The following is an 18,793-nucleotide window of genomic DNA, read 5'->3' as shown; positions in this document are numbered from 1 at the left end:
TCTGCTCTGCCTCCAGAGCAGGGATGCTATTGAATCCCAGTGGTTGCAACCCCAGGAGGTTGTTGTTGTTGTTGTTGTTGTTGTTATTCTTGCAGCGGGTTGAGCTAGATGACTCTTGGGTTCCCCTCCAACTCCAGAGTTATATGATTCTCTGTAATATGTTGCTGTTTTTCTGACCTTTCTCTTGTCTCCCGCCCTGCTCTCCTCCTCGGGTCCTCCTCCGTCCCGCCCCCAGCCTCCCGAGTCGCCTCTCCTCTCGGTCCTCTCCCACCTCCTCTCCTTCCTGGAGCATTATGCGCAGATGCAGCAGCTGCAAGAGCAGGCCGGGGAGTATCGCTCCCGCCTGCGCAAGGAGGAGAGTCGGCGCCGCAAGCAGCTGAGGGGTCTCAAGAGGGCCTATCGCCAGCGGGTGAAGGACAAGCTGAGCCTCATTGAGAGCCTGGAAGGAGTCATCTCTGAGCAGCAAGGCTTGCTGGAGAAGATGCACGAAGGTGAGAGATGTCAGTATGGCTTTCAACCGATGTGCAGCGACTGGGCTCAGTAATGGGTTCTGCCCCGACCGGGCTAGGCGACTGGAGCACTTTCCCCTTTTTAAGTTTTTATTAAATAAGTTTTATTAGTACTGTATTTTTTGCTCTATAAGACGCACCAGACCACAAGACGCACCTAGTTTTGGGAGGAGGAAAACAAGAAAAAGAATATTCTGAATCTCAGAAGCCAGAACAGCAAGAGGGATCGCTGTGCAGTGAAAGCAGCAATCCCTCTTGCTGTTCTGGCTTCAGCGATAGCTGCACAGCCTGCATTCGCTCCATAAGACGCACACACATTTCCCCTTACTTTTTAGGAGGGAAAAAGTGAGTCTTATAGAGCAAAAAATATGGTATTTTCCACACATAACAATAACAATGCACAACACACAAAAACCAACATTTGAAAAACTAAAAAAGCAACAACTAAAATAAAAAAATACATATCTTACAAGTTAATAATATAAACACTAAAACAACAACAACAACAAAACCTTGACTTCCAGCAATCCCACAGACCTCCTTTACCTCTCATTGTGTCTTCCTGTTTTCCTTATCATCTCTATCCTAACATCTGGATATAGATCCCTCTTTCTTATCCTTTCACTTCACAAGGTTATTCCAGACTCAGCCAGATTTCTGTCCTCGAACCTTGGCTTTTGAGGTATCCATTTCGGCACTCCCATTCTTTTTCCACTTCACTTTTTGGTTTTTGTCTTCTTATATCTGTCAATTTGGCTAATTCTAAGTACAGTGGTGCCCTGCAAATGCCTCGCAAGATGCCTCGCAAGATGAAAAACTCGCTAGACGAAAGAGTTTTCCGTTTTTTGAGTCGTTCCGCAAGACGAATTTCCCTATGGGCTTGCTTCGCAAGACGAAACATCTTGCGAGTTTGTTTCCTTTTTCTTAAAGCCGCTAAGCCGTTAATAGCCGCTAAGCCGTTAATAGCCGCTAAGCCGCTAATAGCCGCTAAGCCGTTAATAGCCGCTAAGCCGCTAATAGCCGCTAAGCCGTTAATAGCCGCTAAGCCGCTAATAGGGTTGCTTCGCAAGACGAAAAAACCGCAAGATGAAGAGACTCACGGAACGGATTAATTTCGTCTTGCGAGGCACCACTGTATTCTGAAAGCTTTCCTTGAAAGCTGAACGATTCCTTGCAGTGGCATCTCCCGGGGCTCCATCCCTTCTCCTCCTCTTCCTCAGGGGTGAAGCTGCCTTCAGCCTGCCTGCTCTACCCGGTGGCCTCGGCCGGGGTGCACCAGCTGGTGGAGTCCATCAACACCCTCCAGGGCGAGCGGACCCGGCTGTCAGAAGAGGTGACAGGTCTCCGTCAGCAGGCGGAAGTGCGGGAGAGAGAGAAGCAGCGGCTGGCTGGGAATTTCCACCACCAGGTGAGGCGGAGGGCCGGGGGGGGGGCGTTGGGGGTAGTCGCCAGGGGCCGGGTCTCGCTGCCTTCTGGGTGCCGTTGTGGCCAGCGGTTCCCATCGTCCCTGAATGTTGGCCAAGCTAGCTGCCGAGGCCGCTGTGAAATGGGGCCCACCCGGAGAGGGCTTCTTTGCTCAGCACGTAGTTAAACGGCGGAACTCCCTGCCACTGGAGTCAGTGGTGGCCAGCAACCAAAGGGGCTTTAAAAGAGGATTGGAGGAGGAGAGGGCTATTGGAATGGCTGGCGAAACCCAGCCAGATGGGCGGGGTATAAATAATAAAAGTATTACTACCACTACTACTACTTAGGGCCCTCGTATTTACGGGACCGCCTCTCCTGGTCTGCCCCCAGAGGACCTTAAGGTCCATGAACAACCATAGTTTAGATCTCCCGGGCCCTAAGGAAGTCAGACTATCCTCCACCAGGGCCAGGGCCTTCTCAGTGGTGGCTCCGACCTGGTGGAATGCTCTGTCCCATGAGACCAGGGCCCTGCAGGATTTAACCTCCTTCCACGGGGCCTGTAAGATAGAGCTATTCCGCCTGGCCTTTAATTTGAACTTAGCCTGATCTTTTATTTCCCTTCCCTTCCCTCCTCCTCCCCTTTTATGAAGATCACCCGCTCTGGGATCCCACAGCTAATTCTCCCCTGGTCTCCTCGCTGGCCCAAGTAGGTCCAATTCAGCCAGCTAGCCCTGGGGATTATCTAATGCTTATTGGATGAATTTCCCCCCAAATTGATTTTTTATTTTATTGTTATTCACGTTTTATACCGTATTTTATGCTGGGTTTTTTTAGCATCAATTAAGTGTTTTAAATTTGTTGTTAGCCGCCCTGAGCCTGGTTGTCTGAACCGGAAAGGGCGGGGTATAAATAAAAAATTATTATTATTTATTATTATTACTACTGCTACTACTATTGGCGGCTACTAGCCACGAGGGCTGCACTCTGCCTTCTTTTTGCTCAGCTGCCCAATCTGGTTGCACCCCAGAGAGGCAAGGATACTTGTTCCTGCATTGCAAGGCGGGGTGATCTAGAGGACCTTTAGGGATCCCTTACCACCCTGCGATTCTCTGATTCTATAACAACAACAACAACAATAATAAATAATAAATTTTATTTTATTTTATTAATTTTTATTGAGTTTTCCACTTAAATCATATTCACATTTTGTTACATAATTCTGTGACTTAATATATTACTCTGTAAGAGCATCAACCTTGTTCCCTCCCTCTTTCGGACTTCCACATAACTTTCCATATTTTTTGCATTTCTATAAGCATTTACTTTCCTGTTGTCAAATTATAATATTTCACCTTATTATCGGTAAATCAGTTCCTTATATTTACATTACAAAACATTTCGATTCAAGCCTACAAACGTTTTCAAACGTTTATAATTTTCTTAATAATAAATTTTATTTATACCCCGCCCTCCCCGGCTAACACCAATTAAATCACAGTAAAAACATAATGCCCCCCCCCCCAAAACCCCAATTTAAAATACAGGTTAAAATGCAATTTAAAATGCTGCCTCATATTAAAGGTAGCCGATAGATCAAGACCATAAGGGGAGGGAAACATCAGGGTCAGACTGAGTCCAAACCAAAGGCCAGGCGGAACAGTTCTGTCTGCGGAAAGATGCCAAGTCTATGATCCTGTGCGAAGGAGACCCTGACGAGATGAGGCAGGTCTGTTTGCTGCCTTTGCCCAAAGAGTGGGGTTCGAGGGAGTGTGGGGCAGAGGGAGGGTGACTTTCCTGTTCTTCCTTCCTCACCAGATCCAGGGACTGAAGCAGCAGATCCAGGAGCGCGAGGAGGAGCTGGAACGGCTTCGCATGGGCACGGTGAGGAGAGCTGGAGCCCCTTGCCCCCGTGGCCCTCGCACTCGGGACCGGGGAGAACTGAGCCTGGGTAGTGGGGCAGCACCCATAGAGGGGGGTGGGAAACAGTGCAGGACTCTGGATATATGCAGGAGAGGATATATTGTCTGATAATAGCCTTTCCAACTTGTGTTAACAAGTTCACAATTTAGCAGAGTAACATTCCCCATTTTAAATTCATTCGCAGCGGATGCGTTTGCTCAGGCTCGCTAAAGCCTCTATAATAACTGTTCTGGTAGGTAAAGGTAAAGGGACCCCTGACCATTAGGTCCAGTAGTGACCAACTCTGGGGTTGCGGCGCTCATCTCGCTTTATTGGCCGAGGGAGGCGGCGTACAGCTACTGGGTCATGTGGCCAGCATGACTAAGCCGCTTCTGGCGAACCAGAGCAGCGCACGGAGACGCCGTTTACCTTCCCGCCGGAGCGGTACCTATTTATCTACTTGCATTTCTGGCGTGCTTTCAAACTGCTGGGTTGGCAGGAGCAGGGACCGGGCAACGGGAGCTCACTCCGTCGCGGGGACTTGAACTGCCAACCTTCTGATCTGCAAGCCCTAGGCTCTGTGGTTTAACCCCAGCGCCACCCACATCCCGAACTGTTCTGGTATTTCCCCCTTATTCCCTCTTAAAAGATAAGACACGACCAGTCTTCTATAAAAGTATAAAAAGACTTTACTCACTCACATTCTGTTCACGATTGGATCCCAGAAGGCAGACTTAGCTTAGAAAAGTTACATACACTTGGAAACTATCTCATAAGGAGACAGTCCCTCTGGAAGCAAAGAGAGCAGTGATTCCGGCATAGCTGTCAACTTTCCCCTTTTTTAAAAGGGAAATTCCCTTATTCTGAATAGAATTCCTCGCAAGAAAAGGGAAAAGTTGACAGCTATGGATTCCAGCATTGCAGGGGGTGGGACTAGATGCCCTTTGTTGTTGTTTAGTCGTTTAGTCGTGTCCGCCTCTTCGTGACCCCCTGGACCAGAGCACGCCAGGCCCCCCTGTCTTCCACTGCCTCACGCAGTTTGGTCAAACTCATGCTGGTAGCTTTGAGAACACTGTCCCACCATCTCGTCCTCTGTCCTCCCCTTCTCCTTGTGCCCTCCATCTCTCCCAACATGAGGGTCTTTTCCAGGGAGTCTTCTCTTCTCATGAGGTGGCCAAAGTCTTGGAGCCTCAGCTTCAGGATCTGTCCTTCCAGTGAGAACTCAGGGTTGATTTCCTTGAGAATGGAGAGGTTTGATCTTCTTGCAGTCCATGGGACTCTCAAGAGTCTCCTCCAGCACCATAATTCAAAAGCATCAATTCTTTGGCAATCAGCCTTCTTTATAGTTCAGCTCTCACTTCCACACATCACTACTGGGAAAACCATAGATGCCCTTGGGGTTCTATAATTCTGGAATTATAGAGGTGGTGGTGGGAACCCTTTGTAAAGGAAACCCTCAGTTTTTTTTGTCTCCCACCCCCCAGGGAGTGACCGACTCGGAGAAGCGGATCCACAACCTGACGGTGGAGAACGAAGGGCTGAAGCAGAGCCTGAATATCACCCAGGGGCTCCTGCAGCAGCTGGCCACCGTCTCTGCGCAGCCCCCTGCACAGCTGGTGAAGGTGAGAGACCCCCTTCCTCCCCACCTTCTCCTTTAATCCCCACAATAGCCCTGCAAGGGTCTTCCATTAAAAAAAAAGCACAACCATTTTCAGGGTGTCCTGGTTTTTACTTTCTGAAATATGGCAACCCTAGAGGCAGCGAATAGCCCCCAAGGTCAACTGGGATTCGAACCCGGGTCTCCCTGGTCCTAGTCCAACGCTCTAACCACTGCACCAAGGGGGCTCTCTTATTTTGTCCTTTCCAGACCTGAATTTTCTGGGACTGTTGAGGGAGGCAGGAGAGGATATATTGTTTATTAATATCCTTCCTAACTTGCACTAGCAAGTTCTATAACTTAGCGGAGTTTTAACGTTTTCCTCCTCAAAAAAGTTTTTGATTTGAGTTTCTACTGAAAGGAGGCTGCATTTTAATGTCGTATTTTAATCTTGTTTTTTAAAGTTGTATTTCAATCAATTGTTTTATATCTGGTGTTAGCTGCCCTTAGCTGGGTCTTGGCTGGGGAGGGAGGGGTATAAATAAAATTATTATTATTATTATTATTTAAACACAGAGTGGGTAGCTGGTTGCAGGCTTGTTTAAGCTTTTCAATATAGATTCCTGGTAAGATCCCTTATTTCCCTCTTAAAAGAATAAACATGCCACAATCTTATTTAAGATATATAAAAGTACTTTACTCACATCATCATCAGTTCACAGATGGATCCCTGAAGGCAGACTTAGTTACAGATATATACATGTGAATCCATCCTGTATGGAGATAGTCTCTTTGTCCTCTGTTGGCTGAAAGCCAACAGGGCACCTCTAGCTAAAATGCTCCTCCAATGATGTGAGGAAGTCAAAAAGAGAGAGAGAGATGGCTGCGTGGCTTGTGCTTTTGTTACCTGGACAGGTAAGGTCATGCCCACCTCTAGTCACATGCAAAGGAAGTATGTCCCAGCCCAGGAGGAAACAGGAAGTTTTCGACTGGCTGGACCAAACATCCCCTTGCATGTCCACTCTAGGAAAACAAGGAAAACAAAAGCACAAGGCACGCAGCCATCTCTCTCTCTTTTCTCTTCTCCATCTTCCTTTTGTCGTGTGAACTGCAAGTTAGGAAGGATGTTAATAGACAATATATCCTCTCCTGCCTCCCTGAACATTCCCACGCTGTTCTTCCCAGGAGAACGAGGACCTCCGCACCAAAGTGCAGCAGCTGGAGGCCACCTTGCAGCAGAAGGTGGAGGAGCTGATGTCCCTGGAGGTGCAGATGGACCGGCTGCAGTGGCGCAAGGAGGAGGAGGTGCGCCACTTGGACGAACGCCTGCGAGGGCTCCAGCTCTCCCTGGAGGCGCAGAAGAGCCGCCCCCCTGAAGTGCAGGTGAGTGCTGCCCCTTCTCTCAAGGACCCCTTTCCGGCTGCTAGAGGGCAAGCGCCACTCCCAGGGCTTCTGAAAGAGACCTCCTTCCTCCCCAGGAGAGAGGCCAAGTTTCTGCTCTACTTGGCCTGTTGGGAGGGCACTTTCCTGGGAGAAGGAAGGAAGGAGAAGTGGCAGAGAGGGGAAGAGAGGAGGAGGACAAAGGATAGAACAGGCAGCGCCGGATTTAGGGCTGTGTGGGCCATTGCCCTGCACAAAGTGCCGGGTCAGGAGGGCATCATCATCACCATTGTGGGAATGTTCAGGGATGCAGGAGAGGATATATTGTTTGATAATAGACTTTCCAGCTTGTGTTAACAAGTTCACAATTTAGCAGAGTAACATTCCCCCTTTTTAAACTCACAGCGGATGCGTTTTCTCAGGCTCTCTAAAGCCTCTATAATAACTGTTCTGGTATTTTCCCCTTATTCCCTCATAAAAGATAAGAAACAACACAGTCTTCTACAAAAGTATAAAAAGAGTTTACTCACTTTCTGTTCACAATCGGATCCCAGAAGGCAGACTTAGCTTAGAAAAGTTTTTTTTAATAATAATATTTATTAGAGGTTTTATAGTTACAGAAAAAAGTATGAGAGAGGAAAAAAAACAATAAAAAATTAACATACAATACATCAAAAATAGAAAGAAAAAACAATACATCAAGAGAACAAGAAAAAACAGAAACATTTAAAAACACATCCAATTTCCATATCTTTATCTTTCATTTACTTGATTCCTCGACTTCCTCACACCTCCCTTTTTTGTATTCTAGTTCAAATTAGCTAATTCAGCAAATCCTTTCCCTCTTTCTCAATTTTTTGTTCTATAATTTATCTTAACACAATCTAACTTTAAATTTTCCACTTTAACCCATTAACAATCAGTTTTTGCTTATTTCCCCCTTATTCCCTCATAAAAGATAAGACACGACCAGTCTTCTATAAAAGTATAAAAAGAGTTTACTCACTCACATTCTGTTCACGATTGGATCCCAGAAGGCAGACTTAGCTTAGAAAAGTAGCATACACCTGGAAACTATCTCATAAGAAGACAGTCCCTTTGTCCTCTCTTGGCTGGAAGCATCTTTGGCTAAGCAGATGTTGCTTCTTCGACGCATGTGGTGAAAGAGAGAGAGATGGCTGCCCTGCCCTGTGCTTTTGTCATTACCTGCACAGGTGAGGCCACGCCCACCTCTAGTCACATGCAGAGGAAGTCTGTCCCAACCCAGAAGGAAACAGGAAGTTTACCTGTTGGCTGGACAAACATTCCTCCCCATGTGTAAACATGTTCACTCTAGGAATGTTGTACTTGTGTTTCACATCCCACAATCGTGGTTTTTTTTCTGTGGGTTATTCAGGGGTACATGGTACCAGCGCCTTTTTCTCTAGAAGAAAAGCACTGATGGTAATAAAACCTTTTTGTCGAAATGGCAAAAATGACCGGAAGATTCAGAAATTGTAAACAGTTAAAATCATTTGTAGGTTTGGAAGAACACTTGTAGTTTAATGGTGAATTTTAGATATAACGGATTTGGATTGTCATAAAAGACGCAGGAGGAAATGTTTACCAATAGGCCCCACAAACGGGAGGATGGAAATCCAGGAGATTCTTGGGAATCTTGCCTTTACGTTGTACATTGGATATGTGATTGTAAAACTGCAATTTGAAAAACCAAATAAGTAAATTTAAAAATAAAAAATATAATAATAAAACCTATATTTATATGGGAACCTACTGAAAAGATCCCTAGAAAGCAGCTGCACTAAAATGAATTATTGTGAAAATAGGCAATATTTAGGAGGAAGTGCCCATTTTCGTCCTCGCTCAGGAGGCAAAGGTCTGTCCCTGGAATAGCGATGAACATCGACAACACCCAGTTACTTGCGTTTTGCCTGTCTGTCGTCCACGTTCCCCCACCTTGCAGAGGAAAGGGTCTTATCTCATCACAGACCCTGACTAGCTCCCCCCCCCTGCAGTATATCACCAAGACGGTGGAGGTGGACTCCCCCCGTAGCCTCCAGGCTGTGGCAGAGGCCGAGGAACGGAACCGCGCCCTGACGGAGCAGCTGAACGCCCAGGCGGGGAGATGCCAACAGCTGGCAGAGCAACTGCAGAGCTCTGAGGAAATGACAGCAAGGCTGAAGCACAAGGTAACGAGATGAAGATATCCAAATACGACCATCCTATCTCCTCTCAGTCTCCTCTTTCCCAGGCTAAACAGACCTGGCTCCTTCAACCGTTCCTCATCAGGTTTGGTTTCCAGACCCTTGATCATCTTGGTTGCCCTCCTCTGCACACCTTCCAGCTTGTCAACATCCTTCTTAAATTGTGGTGCCCAGAATTGGATGCAGGACTCCTGACCAAGGCAGAACAGAGCAGTACTATTCCTTCCCTTGATCTGGACCAGGCATAGGCAAACTCGGCCTTCCAGATGTTTTGGGACTACAACTCCCATCATCTCTAGCTAACAGGACCAGTGGTCAGGGATGATGGGAGTTGTAGTCCCCAAAACATCTGGAGGGTGGAGTTTCATAGAATCATAGAGTTGGAAGAGACCACAAGGGTCATCGAGTCCAACCCCCTGCCAAGCAGGAAACACCATCAGAGCACTCCTGACATATGGTTGTCAAGCCTCTGCTTAAAGACCTCCAAAGAAGGAGACTCCACCACACTCCTTGGCAGCAAATTCCACTGTCAAACAGCTCTTACTGTCAGGAAGTTCTTCCTAATGTTGAGGTGGAATCTTCTTTCTTGTAGTTTGGATCCATTGCTCCGTGTCCGCTTCTCTGGAGCAGCAGAAAACAACCTTTCTCCCTCCTCTATGTGACATCCTTTTATATATTTGAACATGGCTATCATATCACCCCTTAACCTCCTCTTCTCCAGGCTAAACATGCCCAGCTCCCTTAGCCGTTCCTCATAAGGCATCGTTTCCAGGCCTTTGACCATTTTGGTTGCCCTCCTCTGGACACGTTCCAGTTTGTCAGTGTCCTTCTTGAACTGTGGTGCCCAGAACTGGACACAGTACTCCAGGTGAGGTCTGACCAGAGCAGAATACAGTGGCACTATTACTTCCCTTGATCTAGATGCTATACTCCTATTGATGCAGCCCAGAGTTTGCCTGTGCCTGATCTGGACACTAGACTTCTGTTGATGTAGCCTAGAATAACATTAGCTTTCCTTGCTGCTGCATCACACTGTTGGCAGCTTGTGGTCTGCCAAGACCCCTAGGTACTTTTCACATGTGCTACTAGTAAGACAGGTGTTCTCCCATCCTATATTTGCACATCTGGTTCTTCCTGCCTAAGCGCAGAACCTGACATTTGTCCCCTACTGAAATTCATTTTGTTAGCTTGTACCCAGTTCTCTAATCTTCTAAGGCAGGGTTCAGCAAACTTTTTCAGCAGGGGACCAGTCCACTGTCCCTCAGACCTTGTGGGGGGCCAGACTATATTTTTTTTTGGGGGGGGATGAACAAATTCCTATGTCCTACAAATAACCCAGGGGATGCGGCTGGCGCTGTGGGTTACACCACAGGGCCTAGGGCTTGCCGATCAGAAGGTCGGCGGTTTGACTCCCTGTGACGGGGTGAGCTTCCGTTGCTCGGTCCCTGCTCCTGCCAACCTAGCAGTTCAAAAGCACCTCAAAGTACAAGTAGATAAGTAGGTACCGCTCCGGCAGGAAGGTAAACGGTGTTTCCGTGCGCTGCTCTGGTTCGCCAGAAGCGGCTTAGTCATGCTGGCTACATAACCTGGAAGCTGTATGCCGGCTCCCTCGGCCAGTAAAGCGAGATGAGCGCCGCAACCCCAGAGTCGGACCTAATGGTCAGGGGTCCCTTTACCTTTACAAATAACCCAGAGATGCATTTTAAATAAAAGGACACATTCTACTCATGTAAAAACATGCTGATTCCCGGTCCGTCTGTGGGCCGGATTGAGAAGGTGATTGGGCCGGATCTGGGCCCCCCCGGGTCTTAGTTTGCCTACCCATGTTCTCAGCCAGCCTTTCTCAACCTGTGGGTCCCCAGATGTTGTTGAACCCATCACCCCTAGGTAGCAAGGCCAGAGCTCAGGGATGATGGGAGTTGTAGTCCGACAACATCTGGGGACCCACAGGTTGAGAACTGATATTCTAAGGTCATCTTGAATTCCCATTTTGTCTTCTATGGCATTAGCTAACCCTACCTGGGGGGGGGGGGGGTCTGTTCCAACGCTGCAATTCTGTGACCCCTGAGCTGTGTGGTCCTTGCACCGTGTCCCCCGAACCCCCAGATTCTCAAGCGGGATCTCTCCCTGGCAGATCTCCGACTATGATTTTGAGATTGCCGGTCTGCGTCGGGAACTGCTGGGCGAGATCAACCAATTGGAGGCGCAGAAGGAACAGGCGATCCGGGAAGCCTCTCAGTGCTCTGAGACACACCTGCGGCACCTGCGAGAACAGCTGGCAGGTAGCTGGGATGGGGAGCAAAATCTTGGCTGGGTGTGTGTGTGTCCCCAAACCCATTTCAAACGATGGGCTGGGGCAAGAGATGGGGAACTGGGTAAGGATTTTATTTATTTATTCCTTGAATTTCCATCCCACCCGTTCCTCTAAGGAACTCTGGGAGGTATATTTTGTTCTCCCCTTCCTCATTTAATCCTCACAACAACCCTGTAAGGTAGACTATGCTGAGAGAGTGTGATGGTCTCAGGTCACCCAGTGAATTTATTTATTTTTTACCTAATTTTTATTGAGTTTTCCATATTTCATTACATTTTCATGACACAAATCCATAACTTAAAGTACTGCTCAAAAAGAGCATCAACCTCCTTCCCCCCCTCATTCTGACTTCCACATATCTTTTACAAATTCATCGCATTTCTATAACCACTTATTTACCTTTTGTCTTAATTGATTGATTTATTGATTGATTTGAGTATTGCCCTTCGTCCGTAGAATTCGGGGCGGTCCACAGCACTCAAATTACCAAATGAAAAACACAAAGCACACAACAAAAATAAGAACAGAAATGACCCCTCTTTGATCTCTTTTCTCTCGCAGGTCCTTTGTCTAACCACTGCACCACGCTATCACTCACACTACATCCAGGTTCTAGAGGAGATAAGGGTTTGGGAGCCAGAAATCCGGTTTTAATGCCTTTGCCCGGTGTGGCCTTCTCTCTTGGCCCGCCAGTCTGCTTTGCAGGGTTGTTGTGAGTTCAAAACACGACACGCTGCTCCACGGAAGGGCAGGCTATGAACATGGCAAGCCAATGTTTCTCTTCCTTTCCCCTTCCAGGGGTCCGCCAGCGCCTGGACACCCTCCAGCCCCTGCTCAGGGGCATGAAATCCGACTATGGCAGCCTTCGTGGGCAGGTGCGCAGTTTTGCAGACTGCTACGAGGCGGCCCTCAACGAGGCTCGGCAGCAGGTGAGGCTCAGGGGCAAGGGGCGGAGGATCCAAGCATGGGTTTTTGGGGGGTCTGGGCTGCCCCTCCTCTTTAGTCTACGTGACGGCATGGGGCAGAGAAGGGCAGTAGGACCAGAAGCTGCTTGGGGCGATGGATTGAGACTGACAGACCAGGTTGATGCTTCTTTTCCATATATATATACAGTGGTGCCCCGCAAGACGAATGCCTCGCAAGACGGAAAACCCGCTAGACGAAAGGATTTTCCGTTTTGGAGGTGCTTCGCAGGATGAATTTCTCTATGGGCTTGCTTCGCAAGACGAAAATGTCTTGCGATTCCTGGGGGTTTTTTTTTTGCTCCCCACCCCCTTTTTCTAAGGCACTAAGCTGCTAATAGCCTTTTAGCAGCTAATCCGCTAATCCCTTAAGCCTTTAATAGCCGCTAATAGCCGCTAAACCGCTAATAGCGCTAATCCGCTAATGGGCTTGCTTCGCAAGACGAAAAAACCGCTAGACGAAGAGACTCACGGAACGGATTAATTTCGTCTTGCGAGGCACCACTGTGTATATATATATATATATATATGCTTTCGTAGATTTTCACGGGTACAGGAATGCAGGTTTTGGTGTCCTCGGGTGTCTTCCCGTGTAAAAGTTGGGGTGTCTAGGCGACGTTTCGACGAGGTCTCACTCGTCATCTTCAGGCTGGTGCTTTCGGCTTCTTGTTACTGGAACAGAGCAGGATCTCAGTGTTTGAGTTCCTATAAATACTGTTGAGGAGGTGTGGTGTATAGCCTCCAATGTTCTGGGCAGAGAGGAGGTTCCCAGGCTAGTGTGCCTTTTCTTCTTTTGTTCCTTAATTACTTGAGGGATATCTTGAGTGATTTCTTGAGTGATTTCCTGAATCCCACTTAGGTGGGTCATTAGGTGTGGATTAGTTGCTAAAGCCTTCGTGTCTTGAACTCTTGAACTTTGTGAAGAGTTTTTCTGAGAAGATGGCTGTAATGCACTTGGTTGTGCTCTGGCTTGGCTTCGTGTATAGGGGCGAGCTGTGGTTTTGTGGCCTGTGCCAGCCAGATCTGTGTAGGGATTGCAGGGGGGTGCAGCATCCGGAGGTGCCACCCTGGTTTGGCTACTGGATGGTGTCTGTAATTTATCTGTGGAGAGGGTCTGGGTTTGGGTCTGGTGTGGTTGATTGGTGATGGCGTTCTGTGTGCCTCTGGATCTGGTGTCAGATTTTGTGGGGAGGGCTAATTTCCAGATGTCTGGCAAGCGGGATGTGTCGTCACGCTTGTTCATGTTGTGAGGGTGTTTCTCTATCTCGATGGCTTCCATGATTATTCTCTTGTGGTGATGTTCCATGTTAAAGAGCAATTTGGAATCTGCAAAATTAATTTCGTGTCCTGTTTCTTTCATGTGTTGGAAAAGAGAGGAAGTTTTTTCTTCTTTTTTGACGGCATTCTTGTGTTCTGCGATCCGTGCATTTATTCGTCTGTTTGTTTGTCCAATGTACGTGGCTGGGCAGACTTTGCAGGGTATTTCATAGACCCCTTGGTTTTCCAACTGAATTTTATCCTTGGGGTTTCTGAGGATATTGGCTATTTTTTGGTTGGTGCAAAAGGCTGTTTTGATATTGTGTTTATGGAGGATTTTGCTAATTTTATCTGTAGTGCCCTTGATATAAGGAAGGAGGGCTATGCCATTGTTTTCTTCTGTGTCTTGGTTTTTGGGGGGTGTTTCTTTTTGGATTAGCTTCGTAACCCTGTTTTGCTGGTATCCATTGGCAATTAACACATTTGAGAGATTCTGTAACTCAGTTGTCAAGTGGTCTTCGTCAGCCAGGCGTTTGGTTCTGGAGATGAGAGTCTTGGCTACGGAGTTTATTTGTGCAGGGTGGTGGTGTGATTGTGCATGTAAGTAGCGGTTGGTGTGTGTTTTTTTCCGGTAGATAGTGTGTCCTAGGGAGCCATCAGGTTTTTTGTAGATTAGGACGTCAAGGAAGGGAAGTTGGTTGTTGGCTTCTATTTCCATAGTGAATTGTATTTTGGGGTGTAGGCTGTTGAGATGTGTGAGGAAGCTATCTAGTTTTTCCTTCCCGTGTGGCCAAATTACAAAGGTGTCGTCAACATATCTGAGCCAAAGTTTGGGTTTGTGTTCTGACTTGTCTAAAGCATTGGTTTCAAAGTGTTCCATGTACAGGTTAGCGATGACCGGTGAGAGGGGTGATCCCATAGGTGCTCCTTCTATCTGTTTGTATCTTTGTCCATTGTGGATGAAGTACGTGTTGGTTAGGCAGTGGTTGGTCAGGTCCAAGATGTATTCGGGGGGATTGTATTTGTTTTGAATGGCTGTCAAGGCTTCATTAATGGGCACTTGTGTGAAGAGAGATACAACATCGAAGCTCACAAGTAGGTCATTGGGTTGTAGGTTTTGCTTCTTTATTGTTTCTATGAACTGGAAGGAGTTTGGAACGTGTGAAGAGATGGATTCTGCATAGGGCTGAAGTTGCTTGGCGAGAAATTTAGCGAGATTTTGTAGAGGTGAGCCTATGGAGCTGACTATTGGTCTGAGTGGTGTTCCTTCTTTGTGTATCTTGGGGAGGCCGTAGAGTTTGGGGCATCTGGATGATTTTTCTCTGGGGATGATTCTTAGCTGGATTTCTTCACTGATAGGAGAGGCTTTTATTTTGGATTTGGTGGTTTTTTCCAGATAGGTGGTGGGATCTGTTTTTATAGGTTGGTAGGTAGGGTCTTGGAGTAGATTTGATAGTTTTGCTTGGTAGTCCGATGTGTTCATCACAACAGTGGCATTACCTTTGTCTGCTGGGAGAATGATTATGTTGTTGTCTTTCCTCAGGTTGGTGAGTGCTTTCTGTTCTTCTTTGTGTAAATTGCTTCTGGGTGGTTTGCTGGAGCAGAGGATGTTGGTGACTTCAAGTCTGATTTTATTGGCTTCATCTGGATTGATTTTGGTTAGGCTAGCTTCGACTCCGCATATGATGTTTTCCGTGGGGATGCGTCTCGGGGCGACTGCAAAGTTGAAACCTTTGGAGAGTACTTTGGTTTCAGTTGAGGTGAGGATCCTGTCTGATATGTTATGTACTGTTTGTTTCATGGGTTGTTGTGGAGGGTGGCTGGGCTTCTGGCGTTTCTCTAGTTTCTCTAGAACTCAAACACTGAGATCCTGCTCTGTTCCAGTAACAAGAAGCCGAAAGCACCAGCCTGAAGATGACGAGTGAGACCTCGTCGAAACGTCGCCTAGACACCCCAACTTTTACACGGGAAGACACCCGAGGACACCAAAACCTGCATATATATATATATATATATATATATATATATATATGATGTATTGTTTTCCTTTACAGACAAGTATATGGAGCCATTTGTGTTTATAATACTATACAGTGGTACCTCAGGTTAAGTACTTAATTCGTTCTGGAGGTCTGTACTTAACCTGAAACTGTTCTCAACCCGAAGCACCACTTTAGCTAATGGGGCCTCCTGCTGCCGGAACATGATTTCTGTTCTCATCCTGAAGCAAAGTTCTTAACCCGAGGTAATATTTCTGGGTTAGCAGAGTCTGTAACCTGAAGAGTATGTAACCTGAAGCGTATGTAACCTGAGGTACCACTGTACAGGCAAAAAAAAAAAGCAGGCAAAATATATATTGGCAGTTTCATCCTCTCCTCAACCCCCTTCTGACACCCTCTCAACTCTCATCTAACTACAGTCTTTGAAACAGTGACTCAACCCTTTTCTTTTACTGTGCATGCTGAGTCCTCCTTGCACCTTATCCGGAGTCGTTTTCCACTTTAGACCTTAGATTCCCTCTCAGCTGGTTCTTCCTCCTGGTTTTGTGGCCCGGCGTGTGGCGCTGGCCTCGCTGGCACCAAAATCCCACCCTCTCTCTCCTCTCGCCCCCAGATGTGCTCAGCCATCGGCGAAGTCTCTCAGGCCAACCGCCTGCTGCAGGAGAGGTGCCAGCGGGAAGTCCAGCTGCGGAAGAAGTACCACGACCAGCTCCTGGAGCTGAAAGGTGCCGCAAGTGGGGAGGGCGCAGGGGGCGGGCAGGGGGGGAGGAACCAGCGTGCGGGGGCCGTGGGGAAAAGGCAAGGGACCATTAGGAAAGGACATAAGAAGGGCCGGCTGGATCAAGCCAATGGGCCACCTGGTTTAGCATCCTCTTGTCACCTGCAAGCAGGATCTGAGTATCAGAGCATCACATTCCCCTTTGCACAGCAGAAAACTAGTTGCAAACTCATGTGTGTTTCTAAAGGCAATACCGTATTTTTCGCTCCATAAGACGCACTTTTTTCCCTTCTGAAAAGTAAGGGGAAATGTGTGTGAGGCTTATGGAGCGAATGCAGGTGGGAGGCTCTGCTCAGCGCTCCCTTTAAAGAGCCGCATGGAGCATGTGTGCAGCTCTTGGGGGCTTTTCCCCGAGGAGGGAGAAGGGCAGCCCGTCACTCCCTTCTTCCACCTACCAGAAAAGCCCCCAAGAGCCGTGTTCTCTTTAAAGAACCACGCGGAGTGTGTGTGCTGCTCTTGGGGGCTTTTCCCTCCTGCAAGCGCCGCACACACACTCCACACAGTTTGTGAAAGGGAGCACTGAGCAGAGCCTGGGATGCATACAGGCTCTGCTCAGCGCTCCCTTTAAAGAATAATTTTTTCTTGCATTCCCCCTCTAAAAACTAGGTGCGTCTTGTGGTCAGGTGCGTCTTATTGAGCAAAAAATACAGTACACAGTTCAATCTGGCTCGTCCAAATTGAAATGTGTTCTAATATTTTCCATCACTGCCTCTGTGGCAGGGAGTTCCACTGTTTAACTCTGTGCTTCCTGAAGAAACGCTTCCTTTTATGTGCCCTGAATCTTCCAACATTCAGCATCATCTGCTTTCTCCTTGCCATGGATAATTTTATAAACGGCCGTTGAAGAATCTCAGCTGAAGCATCCCAGAGAGATGGACTCCCAACCTCTGCTTCAGAACCAGCAGGGAAGAGGATCCCACCCACGTCCGTGGAGGTCCGTTCCACCAAGATCTTTGAGGTGCCGAAATCCCAAGGGAGCAGAAAAGACTATTTATCTGTGCGATCACAGCTGGTCGGAAGTGAATGGCCCAGAAATGGAAAGAAGAAAAAGTCCCGATCCGAGAAGAATGGCAGATCAAGTTGATGGATTATGCCGAAATGGCAAAAATGACCAGAAGAATCAGAAATCAGGCAGACCAAAATTTTAATAAGGAACGGGGGAAATTTATAATTTATCTTAAAAACCACTGCAAACAGCTAAAATCACTTGTAGGATTGGCATAACACTTGTAGTTTAATGGTGAATTTTGGATATAATGGCGATGTAAAAGATTTGGATTCTTATAAAAGATGCAGGAGGAAATGGTTAACGAAAGGACCCACGAAGGGGAGGAGAGAAATTCAGGAGATTCTTGGGAATCTTGTTTTTATGTTGGTTGTTGGATAATTGACTGTAAAAGTTTAAACTGAAAAACTAAATTTATTTATTCTTTTGAAAAAGAACAAAGCTACTGAGCAATTTAACAGTTAAAAAATAATATTAGATCTCTGAATATGGATCTAGTGGATCCCTGGCAGCTGTTCTCGCCCTCTCCAATCACTCGGTCAACTCTGCTGCACGCTTCACCCCTGAGGCGGACGCAATTGAGCTGTGGGTCAATGGCGAATGGATTGGGCCGGGAACGGATTGTACTGTGACAGCACTCTTGAACTGCAGCTGCTGCCGTCACCATCGCCATAGTTTGGTGGGAAAGACACAAACAAATGGGTGATGTCGATGGCAAAGGGACCCCTGACCGTTAGGTCCAGCCGCGGACGACTCTGGGGTTGCGCTTTACTGGCCAAGGGAGCTGGCATACAGCTTCGGGGTCATGTGGCCAGCATGACCAAGCCACTTCTGGCAAACCAGAGCAGTGCATGGAAACGCCGTTTACCTTCCCGCCAGAGCGGTACCTATTCATCTACTTGCACTTTGACGTGCTTTCAAACTGCTAGGTTGGCAGGAGCAGGGACCGAGCAACGGGAGCTCACTCCATCACGGGGATTCGAACCGCCGACCTTCTGATCGGCAAGTCCTAGGCTCTGTGGTTTAACCCACAGCGCCACCCGCGTCCCTGATGTCAATGCTGCTGTTCCCTAAACATCCCACCTTTCCCCGCAGGAAACATCCGGGTTCTGTGCCGCCTGAAGCCGCTGAGCAAGGATGAACAGCAGGGAGGGGAAGTGGAGACCCCGGTGGCTGCGGACCCGGCAGACGACGGCTGCGTCACGGCCTCCTACAAAGGGAAGGAGCGCACCTTTAAGCTGGACAAGGTCTTCTTGCCGCAGGCCACACAGGAGGAGGTGAGGACCCCCTGCCCTCGGAGTGTGTCTCTGCCTGATGCTCCGTGTGCCTCTCCCTCCTCAAAAAGAGGAGGATCTCAGCATCCCACTGGCCCGGAAAGCGGCACGTGGAGACCGGGCGCTTGGCACGGTGGGTGGGTGAGGATTCGGGGCCTTCGCAGTTGAGCGTGGTGAGGAGGTACTGAGCGGCAGCCAGAAGATGGGGG

At 47.9% G+C, this 18,793-nt stretch overlaps 1 protein-coding gene across 2 annotated transcripts in view; it reads left to right on the top strand.

The window, feature by feature from the left end:
• Window positions 1–18,793, top strand: part of KIFC2 (kinesin family member C2) — a 36,823-nt gene that overhangs the window by 7,376 nt on the left and 10,654 nt on the right. For both annotated transcript variants that reach the window (XM_083449011.1, XM_083449012.1), the window contains exons 4-13: window positions 236–491; window positions 1,730–1,917; window positions 3,729–3,794; window positions 5,297–5,434; window positions 6,595–6,792; window positions 8,805–8,978; window positions 11,128–11,275; window positions 12,106–12,236; window positions 16,140–16,251; window positions 18,406–18,587. In XM_083449011.1, coding sequence (XP_083305137.1) covers window positions 236–491; window positions 1,730–1,917; window positions 3,729–3,794; window positions 5,297–5,434; window positions 6,595–6,792; window positions 8,805–8,978; window positions 11,128–11,275; window positions 12,106–12,236; window positions 16,140–16,251; window positions 18,406–18,587 — 1,593 coding nt within the window. The remainder of the gene's footprint in view (window positions 1–235; window positions 492–1,729; window positions 1,918–3,728; window positions 3,795–5,296; window positions 5,435–6,594; window positions 6,793–8,804; window positions 8,979–11,127; window positions 11,276–12,105; window positions 12,237–16,139; window positions 16,252–18,405; window positions 18,588–18,793) is intronic.

Source organism: Podarcis tiliguerta, assembly GCF_965153285.1.
Source record: "Podarcis tiliguerta genome assembly, chromosome: 7".
Lineage (NCBI taxonomy): Eukaryota > Metazoa > Chordata > Lepidosauria > Squamata > Lacertidae > Podarcis > Podarcis tiliguerta.
Note: the sequence above shows the minus strand (reverse complement) of the source record. Positions and strands in the feature narration are given on the sequence as shown.